Source organism: Bubalus kerabau, chromosome 23 (genome assembly GCF_029407905.1).
Source record: "Bubalus kerabau isolate K-KA32 ecotype Philippines breed swamp buffalo chromosome 23, PCC_UOA_SB_1v2, whole genome shotgun sequence".
In the NCBI taxonomy this organism is placed as follows: domain Eukaryota; kingdom Metazoa; phylum Chordata; class Mammalia; order Artiodactyla; family Bovidae; genus Bubalus; species Bubalus kerabau.
Window position 1 is genome coordinate 42,944,899 of NC_073646.1, and position 14,598 is coordinate 42,959,496.

Genomic DNA, 14,598 nt, shown 5'->3' on the forward strand with positions numbered 1-14,598 from the left:
AGGGGCCCAGAGGTGACACCCAGGTGTGAAGGTTGTGTGGGGGGGTCCTCACCACCACCCCCAAGGCCCCAGGGGGCTGCCACCAGCCAGGTGGGCAATCTGGGGGTGGAGGTGTGCGGAGGGTGCGTGGGGCGGTCGTGGAGGTCCTCCTGGCAGGGCAGCCGCGCACTGATGTGTGTCGGTGTGTCAAACGTGGGGCTAGTCAGCCTGCACGTCTGGGGCGGGGGTGAGGAGGCGGGGACGGGAAGGGGAGGGGGGCAGGGGTAGTTTGCCCAGGCGGGAGATCTGGGCGGCGGGGAGAGGGGGTTGGGGGTGGGCCGGTAGGAGGGTGGACCGCGCGGCGAGGGGGCGGGCGGAGGGCGGCGCCGCTGCAGTGCGGGACCGCTCGCCCGCCGTGCCCGCGTCCCCGCGCAGCCGCCTCCGGCCTCAGGCGCCTTGCATCCAGGTACGCGGGGCTGGGGAGGGTCAGCGATGGAGCCCTCGGCTGCCCGGAGGCCCCGAGAAGCGTGGGCCCTTGGGGAGCCCCCGCCCCTTAGCCCGACCCGGGCCGACGTGCCGCGGTGGTCTGGGCGCGGGGGCCGGGGTCGCCGAGCTGCGTGCAGCGCGGGCCGGCAGGCCGGGTTCCGGGCGGGTTCCGAGCTGTCATTGTGACCTAGCCGAGCGCGGGCCGGACGCGCGGCCCTGCCATTGTTTTCCGGGTTCGTCTTCCCGGGAGGCCCGGCTCCGGGCATCATTCCTTTCCCGTTTCCCTTCCTTTTCCTGTGGATCGTGTAACCGCGCCCCGCCCCCATCGTCTCCCCGGGAGCTCGCGGAAAGCCCTCCAGCCAGGAAGGTCCCCGGAGGGGAGGGATGGTCGCACGTGAGACCCCTTACTGGCCGGCTGCGCACACAGGCCGGCCGCCCCGCTTCCCTGCTTCCTCCCGGGCCCTGGCGGGCCCCTCTGCGCCCGCGCGAGTATCTGCCTAGAGGTGAGCTTTGCCTCGAGGACGAGAGGCCTCTGGCAGGACAGACACCCCGGTCGCCAGGCCGGGTCGGGCCCCGGCGCTTGCCGGACGCGCGCGGCCCGCGGACTCGCTTCTCTCGCAGGACGCGCCTCGCGTCGCCATGGCCGCGCCGGGGGCACAGCAGCTGGACGAGGACGACGGCCTCAGGGCCTGCGAGCTCTACGTGCAGAGGCGCGGCATCCAGCAGGTGCTCAAGGACTGCATCGTGCAGCTCTGCTTGGCCAAGCCCGAGCGCCCCATGCGGTTCCTGCGCGAGCACTTCGAGAGGCTGGAGAAGGTCAGTGGCTGCGCACCTGGTCCCTGCGGGCAGGGGTGGCGGGGGAGGGGGGGGCGCCGGCCCGGCAGGCCTCCCACCCCAGCGTGCTCAGCTCGGGCGGGCTTGGCGGCTTCACGCCCCCACAGGACCCGGTCTTCTCCCGCGGCTCAGGCTCTCAGCGCCCCCCACCCCCGGAAGGCTTGGGGTCGTTTGGGAGGTGGTGGCTGTGACCGTCGCTTGTGGGGTCACCAGCAGTTCTCAACTCAGGGACCGCCAGAGATGCGCTCTGCCCTCAGGGGGAAAGCCAATGGCTTACGGGGAGCGTGGTGGAGCCGCAGAGGTCCCCCTTAGGAGGGTCCTTAGTCCTGAGACCAGGCCAGTGTGGGCCCCTCAGACCCACGGCTGCCCACCCCGCTCCCTCCTGCCTGGATGACCCCCCTCACCCCTCCTGGTTCCTGGTGTGGGCAGGGGCTGGGAGCAGGAGATGGGCAGGAGCCCCCAGAGGACCCCAGAGCAGCTTCCCTCACCCCTCATCCCCCCCACCTTCCCCCTCATCCCCCCCACCTTCCCCCTTGTCCCCTGTCTCTTCCCCCTCATCCCCCTGCTCATCCCCTGTCTCTTCCCCCTCATCCCCCTGCTCATCCCGTCTCTTCCCCCTCATCCCCCTGCTCATCCCCTGTCTCTTCCCCCTCATCCCCCTGCTCATCCCCTGTCTCTTCCCCCTCATCCCCCTGCTCATCCCGTCTCTTCCCCCCATCCCCCTGCTCACCACGTCTATTCCCCCTCATCCCCCTGCTCATCCCGTCTCTTCCCCCTCACTGCCCACCCCCTGCCCCCGGCACTCCCTCTGGGGTCACCCCAGGCTCCTCCTTGAGGTCCTTGTGTCAGGACCTGACACTGCCCGCCCCTCTTGGGGACTGAACGGGACCTCAGTTGGGGCCCAGCTCTGTTTTAAGCACCTCTGTGTCCCTGAGCCCCACAGGGTTTAACTTCTGACGGGGGCCCCTGTGGACGCAGAGCCTTAACCCAGAGGAATGGATTTATTTCTTTCCTTTGAAACAACCCGCTAAAGCACATTTTTAAGTAATACATGCCTTTTAAAGAAAATCTGGAAAGTTCAGAAGTGGAAAGAAGAAGTAGAAATCACCTGGAGCCCTTCACACCTGTCCCTACCCCCGCCATTGTGGTTTTGAAACAAAGCTGGAATCGTGTTGTGGACGCAGGTTCACGTTCTGCATTTATTACACATCCCTCGTAGTCCTCACTGTGAATGGTTGTGTAGTGTTGTGTGGAGAAGATTCACCAGTTTTCTCAACATTTTCCTCACGATTGGACAGTTGTTCCCAGTTTTTTTTTTTTTTTTTTGGGAAGTAATGCCATATGAACATACTCATACATAGATTTTTTTTTTCTTTCTGCATGTAGCATTGTTTAGAGGTGGAATTACTGAAATTCCAGGTGGACTTACTGGGTTACAGAGATCTTGTTGGTGTGGGTGGTCAGGGTCTCTCCAAAGGGAGCATCAATTCAAGACCCACCAGCAGATGGTGTGGTTGTGGCCACCCACTCTAGCCAGCTTTCACTGTGCTTGCCTGCGTGCACATGCGTGCTAGCAAAGTTGCTTAGTCGTGTCTGACTCTTTTTGACGCCATAGACTCTATCCTGCCAGGCTTCTCTGTCCAAGGGATTCTCCAGGCAAGAACACTGGAGTGGGTTGCCATGCCCTTCTCCATGGCTTTGGCTGATTTAATGTGAGGAGCTGTTTTTCAGTTGATAGCTGAACATGGGCATGTGGCTTTCATCTGTTTTTCTTTGGTCCCTTTCGAGATCACTGTGTAGGAGAGGCATCTGGTGTCCAGCCGGTGCCCAGCTGGTGCCCAGAGGACGGGCCGGGGCTGTGCCCATCTTCCTGCATGTGTGAGGGGGAGAGTCAGGCGCTGACAGTGCGTCTTGACTCACCTTGTTCACGACGACCCCAGCCGGGTGACAGGTCCCATGGGATGTGCGCTCTCAGCACGACGGACGCAGGCAGCCTGCTTGGAGGCCAGAGGCAGCGTCCGGCCAGACCTGAGGCCTCAGAGTGAGACCCGAACAGAGGGTCCTGGCGGGGGCGGTGGGGTGCCCTCTTGCCCCCAGGGGACATCTGCAGTGGCCGGAGACGCTTGAGGTTGTTACACCTGGCAGGAGAGGGGGTGCTTCTGTCCCCTGGGGGGAGTGGACGTGGAATGAGAGGCTCGGGGGGCCTTCCTGGTCCTGCTGGGGGATGGGGGTAGGGTGAGGAGCGAGGACTGGCCCATGACTCCTAGGACTGGCCCGAGTCCCTAGTGAAGGGGTGCCTCTCGCCAAGAAGGGGGTGGTGGGGAGAGGCAGTGTTGGACAGAAAGACAAGAGAAGTGCCTTGGAGGGTCTGAGTCATCAAAGAGACTGCAGGTTTGGAGCCTGCGGGGGAGAGGCCGGGGCGGGCACAGAGGTTTAGGAGGATTAATTGATGGCTCTCACCTGGAGGGGCAGTTTCCTACCTGCCTTTGACAGGTGAGGACTGAGGTTTGGAGAAGGTGGGTGACCTGAAGGCCGGGTTCCCGGCTTCAGGCTGACTGGGTGGAGTCTCTGAAATCGCCTGTGAGCTTTTATAAGCGGGTACGTTTTCCTGGGGAGAATCCCCGAGATTTGCAGTGGGCGCTCAGATGGACCTGAGATCCCCAAACGCGAAGCGCCCTGAGGTGTCCTCACACCCACGAGCGTCTCACTCCCTGCTGCACCTGCAGACCAGGGTGATGGGGGGCAGGAGAGGCTCTTGCTTTGGGGCCTGGTCCCGGGCCCTTTTCCGCAGGAGGCCGGCAGGCCGGAAGCCTGGGGAGGAACACGTTTCTCCCCTTGTGTGGTGAGGAGGAAGCATACGTCCATGGCCTTGATAAGCGCAGAGGTGGCAGCTGTCACACAGGCTGGCGGGGATGGCCTAGCTCCTGGGGTGCTGTCCTGGCTGGGGTGCGGTGCCCTGCGCCCAGGCCTCAGTGAGGGAGCCAGTGAGGAGGCAGACGTGTTCTCAGGTGGAATCTTGAGAAAGCAGAATAGTCCATGCTACTGCTGCTGCTAAGTCGCTTCAGTTGTGTCCGACTCTGTGCAACCCCATAGATGGCAGCCCACCAGGCTCCTCCGTCCCTGGGATTCTCCAGGCAAGAACACTGGAGTGGGTTTCCATTTCCTTCTCCAGTGCATGAAAGCGAAACGTGAAAGTGAAGTCGCTCAGTCGTGTCCGACTCTTCGCGACCCCATGGACTGCAGCCTACCAGGCTCCTCCGCCCATGGGATTTTCCAGGCAAGAGTACTGGAGTGGGGTGCCATTGCCTTCTCCGAGAATAGTCCATATCCCCCAGCAAAGCACAGCCCCCGAGCCGCTCAGGGATTCGGTGCGTTTAAATAGAGCAGGAGAGATTGTGGAGTCGCACCCGTGTGCCAACCCGACGTTTCCCCCGGGACTTCCCTTGCTTGCAGGATGCACTTACATACAGATGTGGATAATTGTGTATGTGTGCATTTTTTGTTTGATTTTTCTTTCTTTCTTTTTTTCAAACTTGTCATTTATTTATTTCCGGCTGTGCCGTGTCCTTGTTTTGTGCGCGGGCTTCCTGCGGGGGCGGCGGCAGGCTGCCCTCTAGCGCGGTGCACAGGGTCCGGGCCTTGGTGGCTGGCGCGCTTGCCTCTTCGCCCCGCGGCACGTAGACTCTTTCCGGGTCAGGGATCGAACCCACGTCCCCCGCGCCAGCAGGAGGATCCCTCACCACCGGCTACCACGGAAGCCCTGATGTTTTTCTCCCTAGTGGCGCTTTTTATTGTGGTAAATCACGCAGGACGTAGAATCCACCGTCCTGGCCCTTCTCAGCGAGCGCCTCGGCGGCGTCCGATGCGCCGCTGCGTCCGCATTAGCAGCGTCTTGGTGGCTTCTCGCGGGTTCAGTCTTCCGTCCTGTGGGTGTGTCCCTGCTCTACTTTCTTTCCAACATTTCCTGTTTGATGGCTTTCAGTTTGGTGTTTTTTTTTTTTTTCCCCTCCAGAAAGCACCTTTATGCCCAGGAAATGATTTCAGAGAAATAAGCAGGTTTGTAGCAGGCTTATCAGGGAGGACTTGGGGCTGCCCGTCTGCTCCCGGAGGGCCGGGTCAGCCTGTGGGCGGAGCCCGCACCCTGTCCCGAGCCCTCGCTGACACTGCTCTGTGCTGCCTTGCGGCCCTGGACGCCTCATCCGGCCGCTCCTGGTCCTGGGGCGGTGGTGGCTTCCCTCTGGTCTGCTGGTCAACTGCCCGCTGACCCAGGCTTGCTCTGTGCCTTTGATGAGACGAGCAGTCACACGGGCTTTCCCTTGTGATGTGCGGGCACTGCTTCCGGAGAGCCGGCGGTGGCTTCTATGGAAGTGAATCCTGTCGGGGCGCAGAAGGCCGTTCCTGAGACGAGGGCCGTGGTCTGCGCTGGGCATCTGAGGTGTCTGGTGACTCTGTGGGGAGGGTCACCCTATGTTTGCTGGTGGCCAATGCTGCCCGTGCCAGACAGACGTGTCCATCCGCTGGTCCAGCGTTGACCTCTTGGAGGGGCCATCCACCCCCTGGCACATCAATGCTCTGGGCCCTCCCTTGCAGGGGACCACCGGGGAAGCCAATGTGGGGGGCATGTCCACGTGCAGCCTGGGGGCCGACAGTGGGCTGCATCTGGTTGGGGGTGGCTGGGGTGTTGTGGGGCAGCACGCTCTCCGTTCTGCAGAGTCGGGGGGACGCTGTGCCTGCATGGGGAGTCTCTGTGCCTCCCTGCGATGTTCGATGTGAACCTGTGACGAGTTGGTGATGGACAGGGAGGCCTGGCGTGCTGCGGTTCATGGGGGTCGCAAAGAGTCGGACACTGACGGAGCGACTGAACTGAACTGTGACAGCTTAAAAAAAAAAGTCTCTGAAATTAAAAAGAAAGTGGGGCCCTCGTGTCTTTGGCCCTGATGATTTCTCCCCTGCTCTGCTGAGATGTCTGCTTAGCTGCGTGGAGGGGCTCTGGGGGGTGGGGCTGAGAAGATGGAATAAAGAGGGTGTGGAGACCAGTTAGAGGTGGAGGAGAGGGGCTGGGCTGGGTCCCCAGGCTTCTGGCTGGGTGTGGGAGGGTCCTGGGCCCTGTTAGCACCAGACAGCTGGCCCCAAGGTCTGGAGGAAGGCGGTGGAGGCAGCAGGCTTTGGGGGAGGCTGAGGTTGGGGTGCAGGTGTGTCTGGCAGCACAGGTGTGTCTGGGTGGCCATGTGCCTGGGCTGAGACGGGCCTTGGAGCAGCAGCGGGTCAAGGGAGTGACCAGCAGTCCTGCTACATTATTACTGACCAGAGCCCACAGTTCACCTGAAGGTTCCCTCATGGTGCACGTTCTGTGGGTTTAGACAAACCCGTGGAGTGTCTCCATCGTCACAGCGTCATGCAGAGTTGCCACGGCCCTAGAAACCCCTGTGCTCCACCTGTCCACCACGCCCTCCCCCAACCCTGGTGGCCCTGTCCTTTCCCGGTCTCCAGTTTCCAGAAGGTCACGAAGGTCACAGTGCATAGTCTTTCAGACCGGCTTCCTTCACTTAGTGATTCGCGCTGAAGCGTTCTCTGGGTCTTGTCATGACTTAATAGCCCATTTCTTTTTATTATCTAATAACATTCTATTGTCGGGATGGAGCCCAGTTTCTTCATCACCGGCTGAACGGCTGTTTCCAGGTTTCAGCAGTTGGGACGAGAGCCGCTGTAGGTGTCTGTAGATGTCTGTAGGTGTCTGTAGGTGTCTGTAGGTGTCTGTAGGTGTCTGTGTGTGGGGTTTTATGTGACGTAGGCTTACCTCGTTTGATAAGCACCAGGACTGCACTTGCTGTGTGGCGTGGAGACAGACACCACAGTGTCTTCCCGAGCGGCTGCCCCATTTTGCATCCAGGCATTCTGCGGCCGTGGGTGCGGGTTCCTGTCGCTCTGTCTCCTGGCCAGCATTTGGTGTTGCCACTGTCCTGGGTTCCGGTCACTCCGCAGGCCTGCAGCGGCAGCTCTTTGCGTTTCCTAGATGACACGTGAGGAGAAGCAGCTTTCCTATGCTTGGTTGCCGTCAGCAGAACTTCCTTACAAGGGGTCTGTTCAGATCTTTGGCCTGTTTTCCATTCGGGTTTGTTTTCTTACTATTGAGTTTTAAGAGCTCCTAGGTGGCGCTAGTGGTAAAGAACTAGCCGGCAAATGCCAGAGACGTGAGAGAGTCTGGTTTGATCCCTGGGTCGGGAAGATCCCTTGGGGGAGGAAATGTCAACCCACTCCAGTCTTCTTGCCTGGAAAATCCCATGGACAGAGGAGCCTGGTGGGCTGCACTCCATGGGGTCGCACAGAGTCGGACACAACTGAAGCAACTCAGCACGCACGCACAGAGCTTTTTGTACATTTTGCATATGAATCCTGTCTTAGATATATCTGTTTTGCAAATATTTTCTCCTAGTCCATGTCTTGTCTTTTCATTCTCTTGATTATATACAATTTTTTTTTCTTTGGCCTCGCCATGTAACTTGTAGGATCTTAGTCCTCTGACCAGGGGCAGAACCCAGGCTCTGGTGTGAAAGTATGGAGTCCTAACCGCTGCACCGCCATGGAATTCCCTGACTGTGCATAATTCTGAGTCCTGCTTTTCGGCGTTTTAAACCAAACTTTACACAATTACTAAATTCATTAAAAGTATGATTTAATGGTGCAGTGTATTCTATTATATAGATGTTTCTAACTGGATTTAAGCAGGCTCTTATTATTGTTGGTTGAAGTGAAACATTTTTCTGCCCTGCAAGGACGTTCTGGCACAGATACCTTGTGGACGCCTCTCACTGTTTCCTTAGGATGTGTTTTAAGAAATAGAATTAGGAAGCTCAGAAGCACCCACTGATAATAAAGCCACTTCTCCCAAAAGGTTTCACTCATTCATTCCGCCAGTTTTTATCGAACAGCTCTAAGCGCCGGGCACTGTCCCAGGTGCTGAGGATGCGCTGGTGAGCCCCCTGGGAAGCAGTGATTCCACGTGGGTGTGTGCGACGGAGGGCCGCGACTCAGGGGGACACGGGACCTGCTTCGCGTTGTCACTGAGCTCGGTTTCCTTTTCCGGTCTCTGTCTCTCGAGACCACGATCGGATTACATCAGAGACCCTAGAAAGATGTGCATGAATCAGAACTTTAGAATTTGAGAGTGAAGTACCAGTGTGACTTGTTATCTCAAGGGACCCCAGGACGAGTTTGTCTTTTTCTCACTCAGAAACCAAATTATTTTACTGTAATCCAGTCAAGTTACAAATTATTAATAAAAAGCCAGAAAAAAGAGACGGAGCCAGAAGCCCCTGCGTATGTTTGGAAATGAGCAATGAGCTTTTGTCTGTTCATCAGTAAAAGAAGATTGTCGTGGTGAGAAAGTTGTGAACATTTCAGTCGCGTGGCAGCGCCAGCATTGCATATCACAGCGTGTGGACTCAGCAGAGCTGGTGCTCAGAGGGAAATGCGAGATAGATAAGAAATAAGATGGGAAACTAATGAGCTGTGTGTCTGAGTTTCCTCGGGTGCCATAGCACATTGACAAGAAATTGGGCAGCTTAGAACAGGTATTTATTACCTCAGTTGTGGAACCCAGAAACCCCAAATCACGGCTTTGGCAAAGGCAGTTACTTCTGGGGGCTCTGACGGGGTTCCATCCTGGGTCTCCCCTGCTTCTCGGGGCTCTGATGGGGGGTCCTCCCTGGGCCCCCCCAATTTCTGGGGGCTGCCCTTGACTGGCAGACCCATCACCAGACGGTCCCGTGTTCGTCCCTGTGTGTCTGTGTCCAGACTTCCTCCTAAAAGGATGCGTGTCGCTGGATTAGGGCCACTCCGATGCAGGATGACCTCATCTTGACTTGATTGTTTCTGCGAAGAGTTATTTCCAAATTAAGCCACACTCTGCAGTTCTTGATGGGCATGAGTTTTTGAGGGGCCCTTTCAACCCACTGCCAGGTGCTACCTGAGAAGCCAGGAGGAGAGAAAGAAAGCAAGACAGAAACACGGGAAATCAACAAGGATAAAAGCAGAAGTCCGTCTAGCGGAAATCGAAGAAACAGCAGCAGACAACAAAGTCAGAGCCTGACTCTGACGAGACGGGCGAAGCCAGCGTCCCAGGGGGCCGCCACACTGAGCTGCGCGCACTGTAATTTGCCACACGCGGGGGAGGACAGGGTTGAGGAGGAGGAGGGTGGTGGGGGTGGACTCAGCTCTGCACATCTGGGTGGACTCAGAAGGCACCTCCTCCAGGAAGCCCCCCTTGACTCCTTGCTGAGGACGGTCCAAGAGCCGGCTACTGCTGGCACAGCCCCTGTACGTGGCTCTTTAGTGGAGCTCACCCGCCGTCTTGCTGAGCCCTCTCACCGTCTGTCCTTTTTGAGCTCTGACAGTAACCTCCTTTATGACAGAACCACGCCCTTTGCCCCTGTTGCATTTTGTGTATGAAGCCTCGTATACAGAAGGTGCCCAATAAATGATCGAAGCCCTGTGTTTCTCTTCTTGCCCTGCAGCTGAGTGACCGGGTGCCCTGGACACACCCCTTACCTGGGACTCTCCTGCAAGGGAGGGGGCGGGCGGTGTTCCCGCCCAGTGAGTGGGGGGTGGGGGGAGGGGTTCCACTGTCCCAGGGTCCCGGGCGTGCAGGGTGTTGGGGGGTCAGCTCAGTTATGCAGTGTCTCCTTAGACTCCCCCCCCGTCATTGTCTCCCCTCGGGCTGGAAGCCTGCACTTTGCCCCCTCGTGTGGGAAAAACCCGGTCAGAAGATGAGCTGCCCACGCTGCGGCCCAGGGAGCCCCTGGCCCCCGGGGCAGGACAGACGGTCCCTGGAGCTGTCTCTGCATTAGGGGCAGATTCCGCAGCTTTCTGGGAAGGCTGTTCCCACACTCTGGTTATGAAGATGCCTTTGGCCTGGATTGCATGTCCTGACCCTGAGTCCTCCACCATTCTGCAGCCCAGACAGCTCATCAGCCCGGAAATGGGAGACAGGAAGGGGAGCTCCGAGAGCCAGAGGGTTTCCTGGAATCTCCCGGGTGGGGGGGGGTGTCATCCAGGAATAACGGTCTGGCGTGGCAGAGCCCTGGGGGACCATAGCTCCCGGGAACACCCCTGGGTCCTCTTAACCCCCCCGAAGCGGCTCCATGCTTGGAACCACCAGTATCCTGCTTCATTTGACTCTTTGCTGCCAAAGATGGAAAATCATCTCTGTGCCCAGCCGGAGCTGCTCACAGCTCCAAGAAAGCGAGGGCTGGACCTCAGCTTCCTGGAAGAAAAGTGGCTTCTCGCGGCTTCCATGGGGAGTCCCGGGTCCTGGCCGTGACCGTGGACCTGAGTCAGCCTCTGTCCACAGTGTTGTGGGCCACTCCCAAGGCCAGGTCGCTCATTACCTCAAAGTCAGTGTGTCCGAAACCCATTCAGGTTAACCAGATCGAAACCAAACGAACACACAGAAAGTGGCAAGGGTGCCCGGGGACTGCACTGCTGCTGGGAGCGTGGAACGGGGCGCCTGGTGGAGAGGGCTTAGAGGTTCTTCACTGCGCTAAGTGTGACGCCTGGGGGTGTCCCCAGGAATGGCACACAGTGCTGAGACACACACCCACACACTCAACAGCCACGGTGGTTGAGGGGTGGACCCAGCCTGTGTCGACCAGCCATGAACGGGCCGTCGAGATGTGATAGGATGGAGTCTGACTCAGCCACGGAAAGGAGGGGCGAGCTGGCACCTCAGCAACACATGCACCTTGGAGACCATCGGAGAGGGAGGGGCCTGGCACGCACCGTGGGACTGCTCCTGTGAAACGCCCAGAAGGGGCACGTCCACGGACACGGAGGGACACGTACTGTGTGGCTGCTCCTGTGAAACGTCCAGAAGGGGCACGTCCACGGACACGGAGGGACACGTACTGTGTGGCTGCTCCTGTGAAACGCCCAGGAGGGGCATGTTCGTGGGTATGGCAGGTGGGCTGGTGGGGGCCAGGCCTGGTGGAGGGTGCAGGGGCTGCAGGGTGTTTGGCGGTGATGAGATGCCTGGCTCCACGTGCCAGTGATGGTTGTGTGACGTTACGAATGCACTGAAGACCACAGAACCGCACACTTTAGGATGATGGGCTGTTATTTTTATGTTGTGTGAGTTTCACTTCAATGAAAGAAAAGGCCCCTCATTTGCTCAATCACTTCTCCGGCCCCTTGCTTCTGTGGGAAGCCTGTGGGCATTTCCTCCTGACCTGCTCCCACCTCTCTGCCCCGGGTCACCACCACCACGGAGCCCGGTCACTTCTGCATGGCCTAACTCTGTGGACCTTCTGTGGTGGCCAGGGGCCTCTGCTGGCTCTTCTCTTCTGGATGCTGGCAGAGCCTGGAGTCACTGTAGACAGTCTACACTGCAGTGTGGGGGCCTTTCCACGGTGTCACTTCAGTCTCCCACTGACTCACTTCTGCCTGTAGTACTGTTTTCTCTTTTCGGCCACGTGGCTTGTGGGATCTTGGTCCCCCCAACCAGGGATCAAACCCGGGCCCTCGTCAGTGCGCGTGTGGGGGCCTAACCACTGGACCCCAGGGAATTCCCGTGTTCTTGTCTTTAATAATTTCTAAGAGCAAAGGCCCAGAGTGTCTCACTTAAGATGCAGCTGACATTTCTAGTCAAAATTCATGGCTTATAGGAACAGTCGGTTTCATTTGTAATGATTTCTGTAAAAGTGGGACAGTCTTACTGACAGTTTTTTAAATTCATCTTCGCTGCTGTGTGTGGGCTCTCCCTAGTTGGGGCATGGGGGCTGCTCTCCAGCTGTGGCTTCTCACTGCAGAGAACGGGCTCAGTAGCTGCGGTGCATGGGTTTAGTTGCCTCGAGGCACATGGGATCTTCCCAGGCCAGGGATTGAACCCATGTCCCCTGCGTTGGCAGGTGGGTTCTTCACCACTGGACCACCAGGGAGGCCCTTACTGACAATCGTAATGTTGAGTAGGAAAATGACATTTCCCTGGTGGCTTCGTGGTAAAGAATCTGCCTGCCAATGCAGGAAACTTGGTTTTGATCCCTGGGTTGGAACGATCGCCTGGAGAAGGAAATGGCAACCCACTCCGGTTTTCTTGCCTGGGAAATCCCATGGACAGAGGAGCCTGGTGGGTTGTGAGAGAGTCGCACATGACTAGTGACTAAAGAACGGCAGCACACTCTAGTGTGTTGGCATTCACCTCTCACCCAGTGAATTGCAAATGGCACATAACCCAGGGACTCCTGGCACCAGGGAGATATTGATGCCAGTCTCAGGGAGGATGGGATGGCTGTCGTCATGGTAACAGAACAGCGGCAAGGGGTGACCTCGGAAGGCAGTTCTGGAGCCGTCGGTGGTGGCTGGTGTGTCCATGGCTGCCCTTCCGGGAACCCCTCTCTCCCACGAGGCACCGGGGCTGCTGCTCAGCCTTGCAGACCCTGGGTTTTGGATGAACACCATTTACGGTAGCATGAGTAAAGCATCTGTCCTGCTTTGGCTGTCCTTTGGGTCTCTGTAGATGCAGAGCTTGTATGGAGTCAGTCATGCTGCTCAGCCTGTGCTGCTGTGACCGCCCTGGGCCATGTGCTGGGAAGCCCCATCTCCATCTGGGGACTGACTGGTCACCAGGTTGCTCTGGGGCTGAGGGGCTGCGGGGTCGGCCACGGGAGACCTCCACGTCCCTTTGCATGTTTTGGATTTGGGGCCCTCTGTGTGTAAACCTAGTTTTTAAAAAGCAGTGGCTTTTGGGTCTGTCTCCCTGCTATGCACCCAACTCCCATCTCCTGTGCCTCAGGGAGCAGAGCGCGGGCACTGCTGCCCTCAAGGTGAAGCCCGGGGCCTGGGGGCGCCCCACGTGCTTGCTGGGGGCTTGGGTTGACTCGGTTCTAGGACACGTTGCTCAAAGTGTGAATGAGCAGAGAGCCTCCCAGAGCCAGGGTGCTATGGCTGCCAGAGCTGTGGGCTGGGAGTCCGGGCCGGGGCGGGGTCCGGGACAGGAGCCCGGCCAGGGTGCGCTGGGTCCCCTGCCTTCCCGGGACCCCATGGCCTCCTGGACGACTCTGGAGTTCTGCCAGGACGGCCTCTCCTCTCACCCCTCCCCGTTGCCCCCCTGCCCCCCAGGAAGAAAACAGACAGATCCTGGCTCAGCAGAAGTCTGCCTCGCAGTCGGACTTGCAGGATGAGGATGTGTCTCCGTTGCCGCCCAATCCCGTGGTGAAGGCCCGGCACCGGCGCGGGGGCGTGAGCGCGGAGGTGTACACGGAGGAGGATGCGGTGTCCTACGTGCGGAAGGTGGGCCCGGTCCGGCCAGCACCCTGCTCCGCCCCGCCCACACCCTGGCCCACGCCGCGCCCCGCCCATGCCCCACCCCCGCCCACGCTGCACCCACGCCCACCCCCCTCCCGCCCGCTCCACGCCGCGCCCCGCCCCACCCCCGCCCCGCCCCCCGCCCACGCCCCGCCCCACGCACACCCCCGTCCACGCCCCGCCCCGCCCACACCCCCTGTCCACACCCCCGCCCACACCCTGGCCCACCCACACCCCGCTGCACCGCACCCATGCCGCGCCCCCGCCCCACCCCCGCCCACGCCGCACCCACACCCCGGCCCACGCCCCGCCCCAGCCCACGCCGCGCCCTGCCCCCGCCCCGCCCACAGCCCCCCACGTCCCGGTGCTCCGCTGACCTCCCTGCTTCCGGGGGGGTCCTTGTGGTCCAGGCTGGCCTGAGCCTGGTGCTGCACTTACCTGAGCTCCCATGGGGCCCCTGCAGCCCACGGTTCTTGACGCAGATAGGCTGGGGACAGGGTGGGTCACCCAGGTTGTGGGGTGTAGGGGGAGGAGCCCCGGGTCTGTGGCCACGGTTTCCTGGCTTCCTGGCTTCATCCTGGAGGCTAGACCCCGACCTCGGAGCCTTGTGGAGGGAGCCTGCCGCACCCTGGCCGTCAGCCTCCCTTCCTCACCCGCGGAGCAGGGCCCCCCTCTGCCTTGTCAGGGCCTGACTGGTGAGCCAGCGCTGGTGGCCACGTGGCACCCAAGGCCCCCTTGGACCTGTCCGTCCATCTTAGGCATTTCTACAGCCAGCTTTGCTTAAAAAATTTTTTTTTAAATAGTTTATGGCCATTAAAATTTTTTAAAAATTATAGGAAAATGTGAGTAACATAAGGTGTTACTGCCTGTGTCTGTGCTGGTCGCTATAACAAGAGGCTGGGGGCTTACCCAGCAGACATGTACTGTCACGTGGGGGCTCAGGGCCCCAGACCACGGTGCCGGCAGGCCACCCTGTGAGGACCCTCAGGCCGCCCTGTGAGG

The 14,598-nt window shown here is 59.5% G+C and overlaps 1 protein-coding gene across 1 annotated transcript in view; it reads left to right on the forward strand.

Moving 5' to 3' along the window:
• Nucleotides 1-345: 345 nt before the first annotated feature.
• Nucleotides 346-14,598, forward strand: part of PRKAR1B (protein kinase cAMP-dependent type I regulatory subunit beta) — a 72,257-nt gene continuing 58,004 nt past the window's right edge. Inside the window, exons 1-3 of the mRNA XM_055562173.1 lie at nt 346-445; nt 1,087-1,281; nt 13,411-13,581. Coding sequence (XP_055418148.1) covers nt 1,105-1,281; nt 13,411-13,581 — 348 coding nt within the window. The 5' untranslated portion in view covers nt 346-445; nt 1,087-1,104. The remainder of the gene's footprint in view (nt 446-1,086; nt 1,282-13,410; nt 13,582-14,598) is intronic.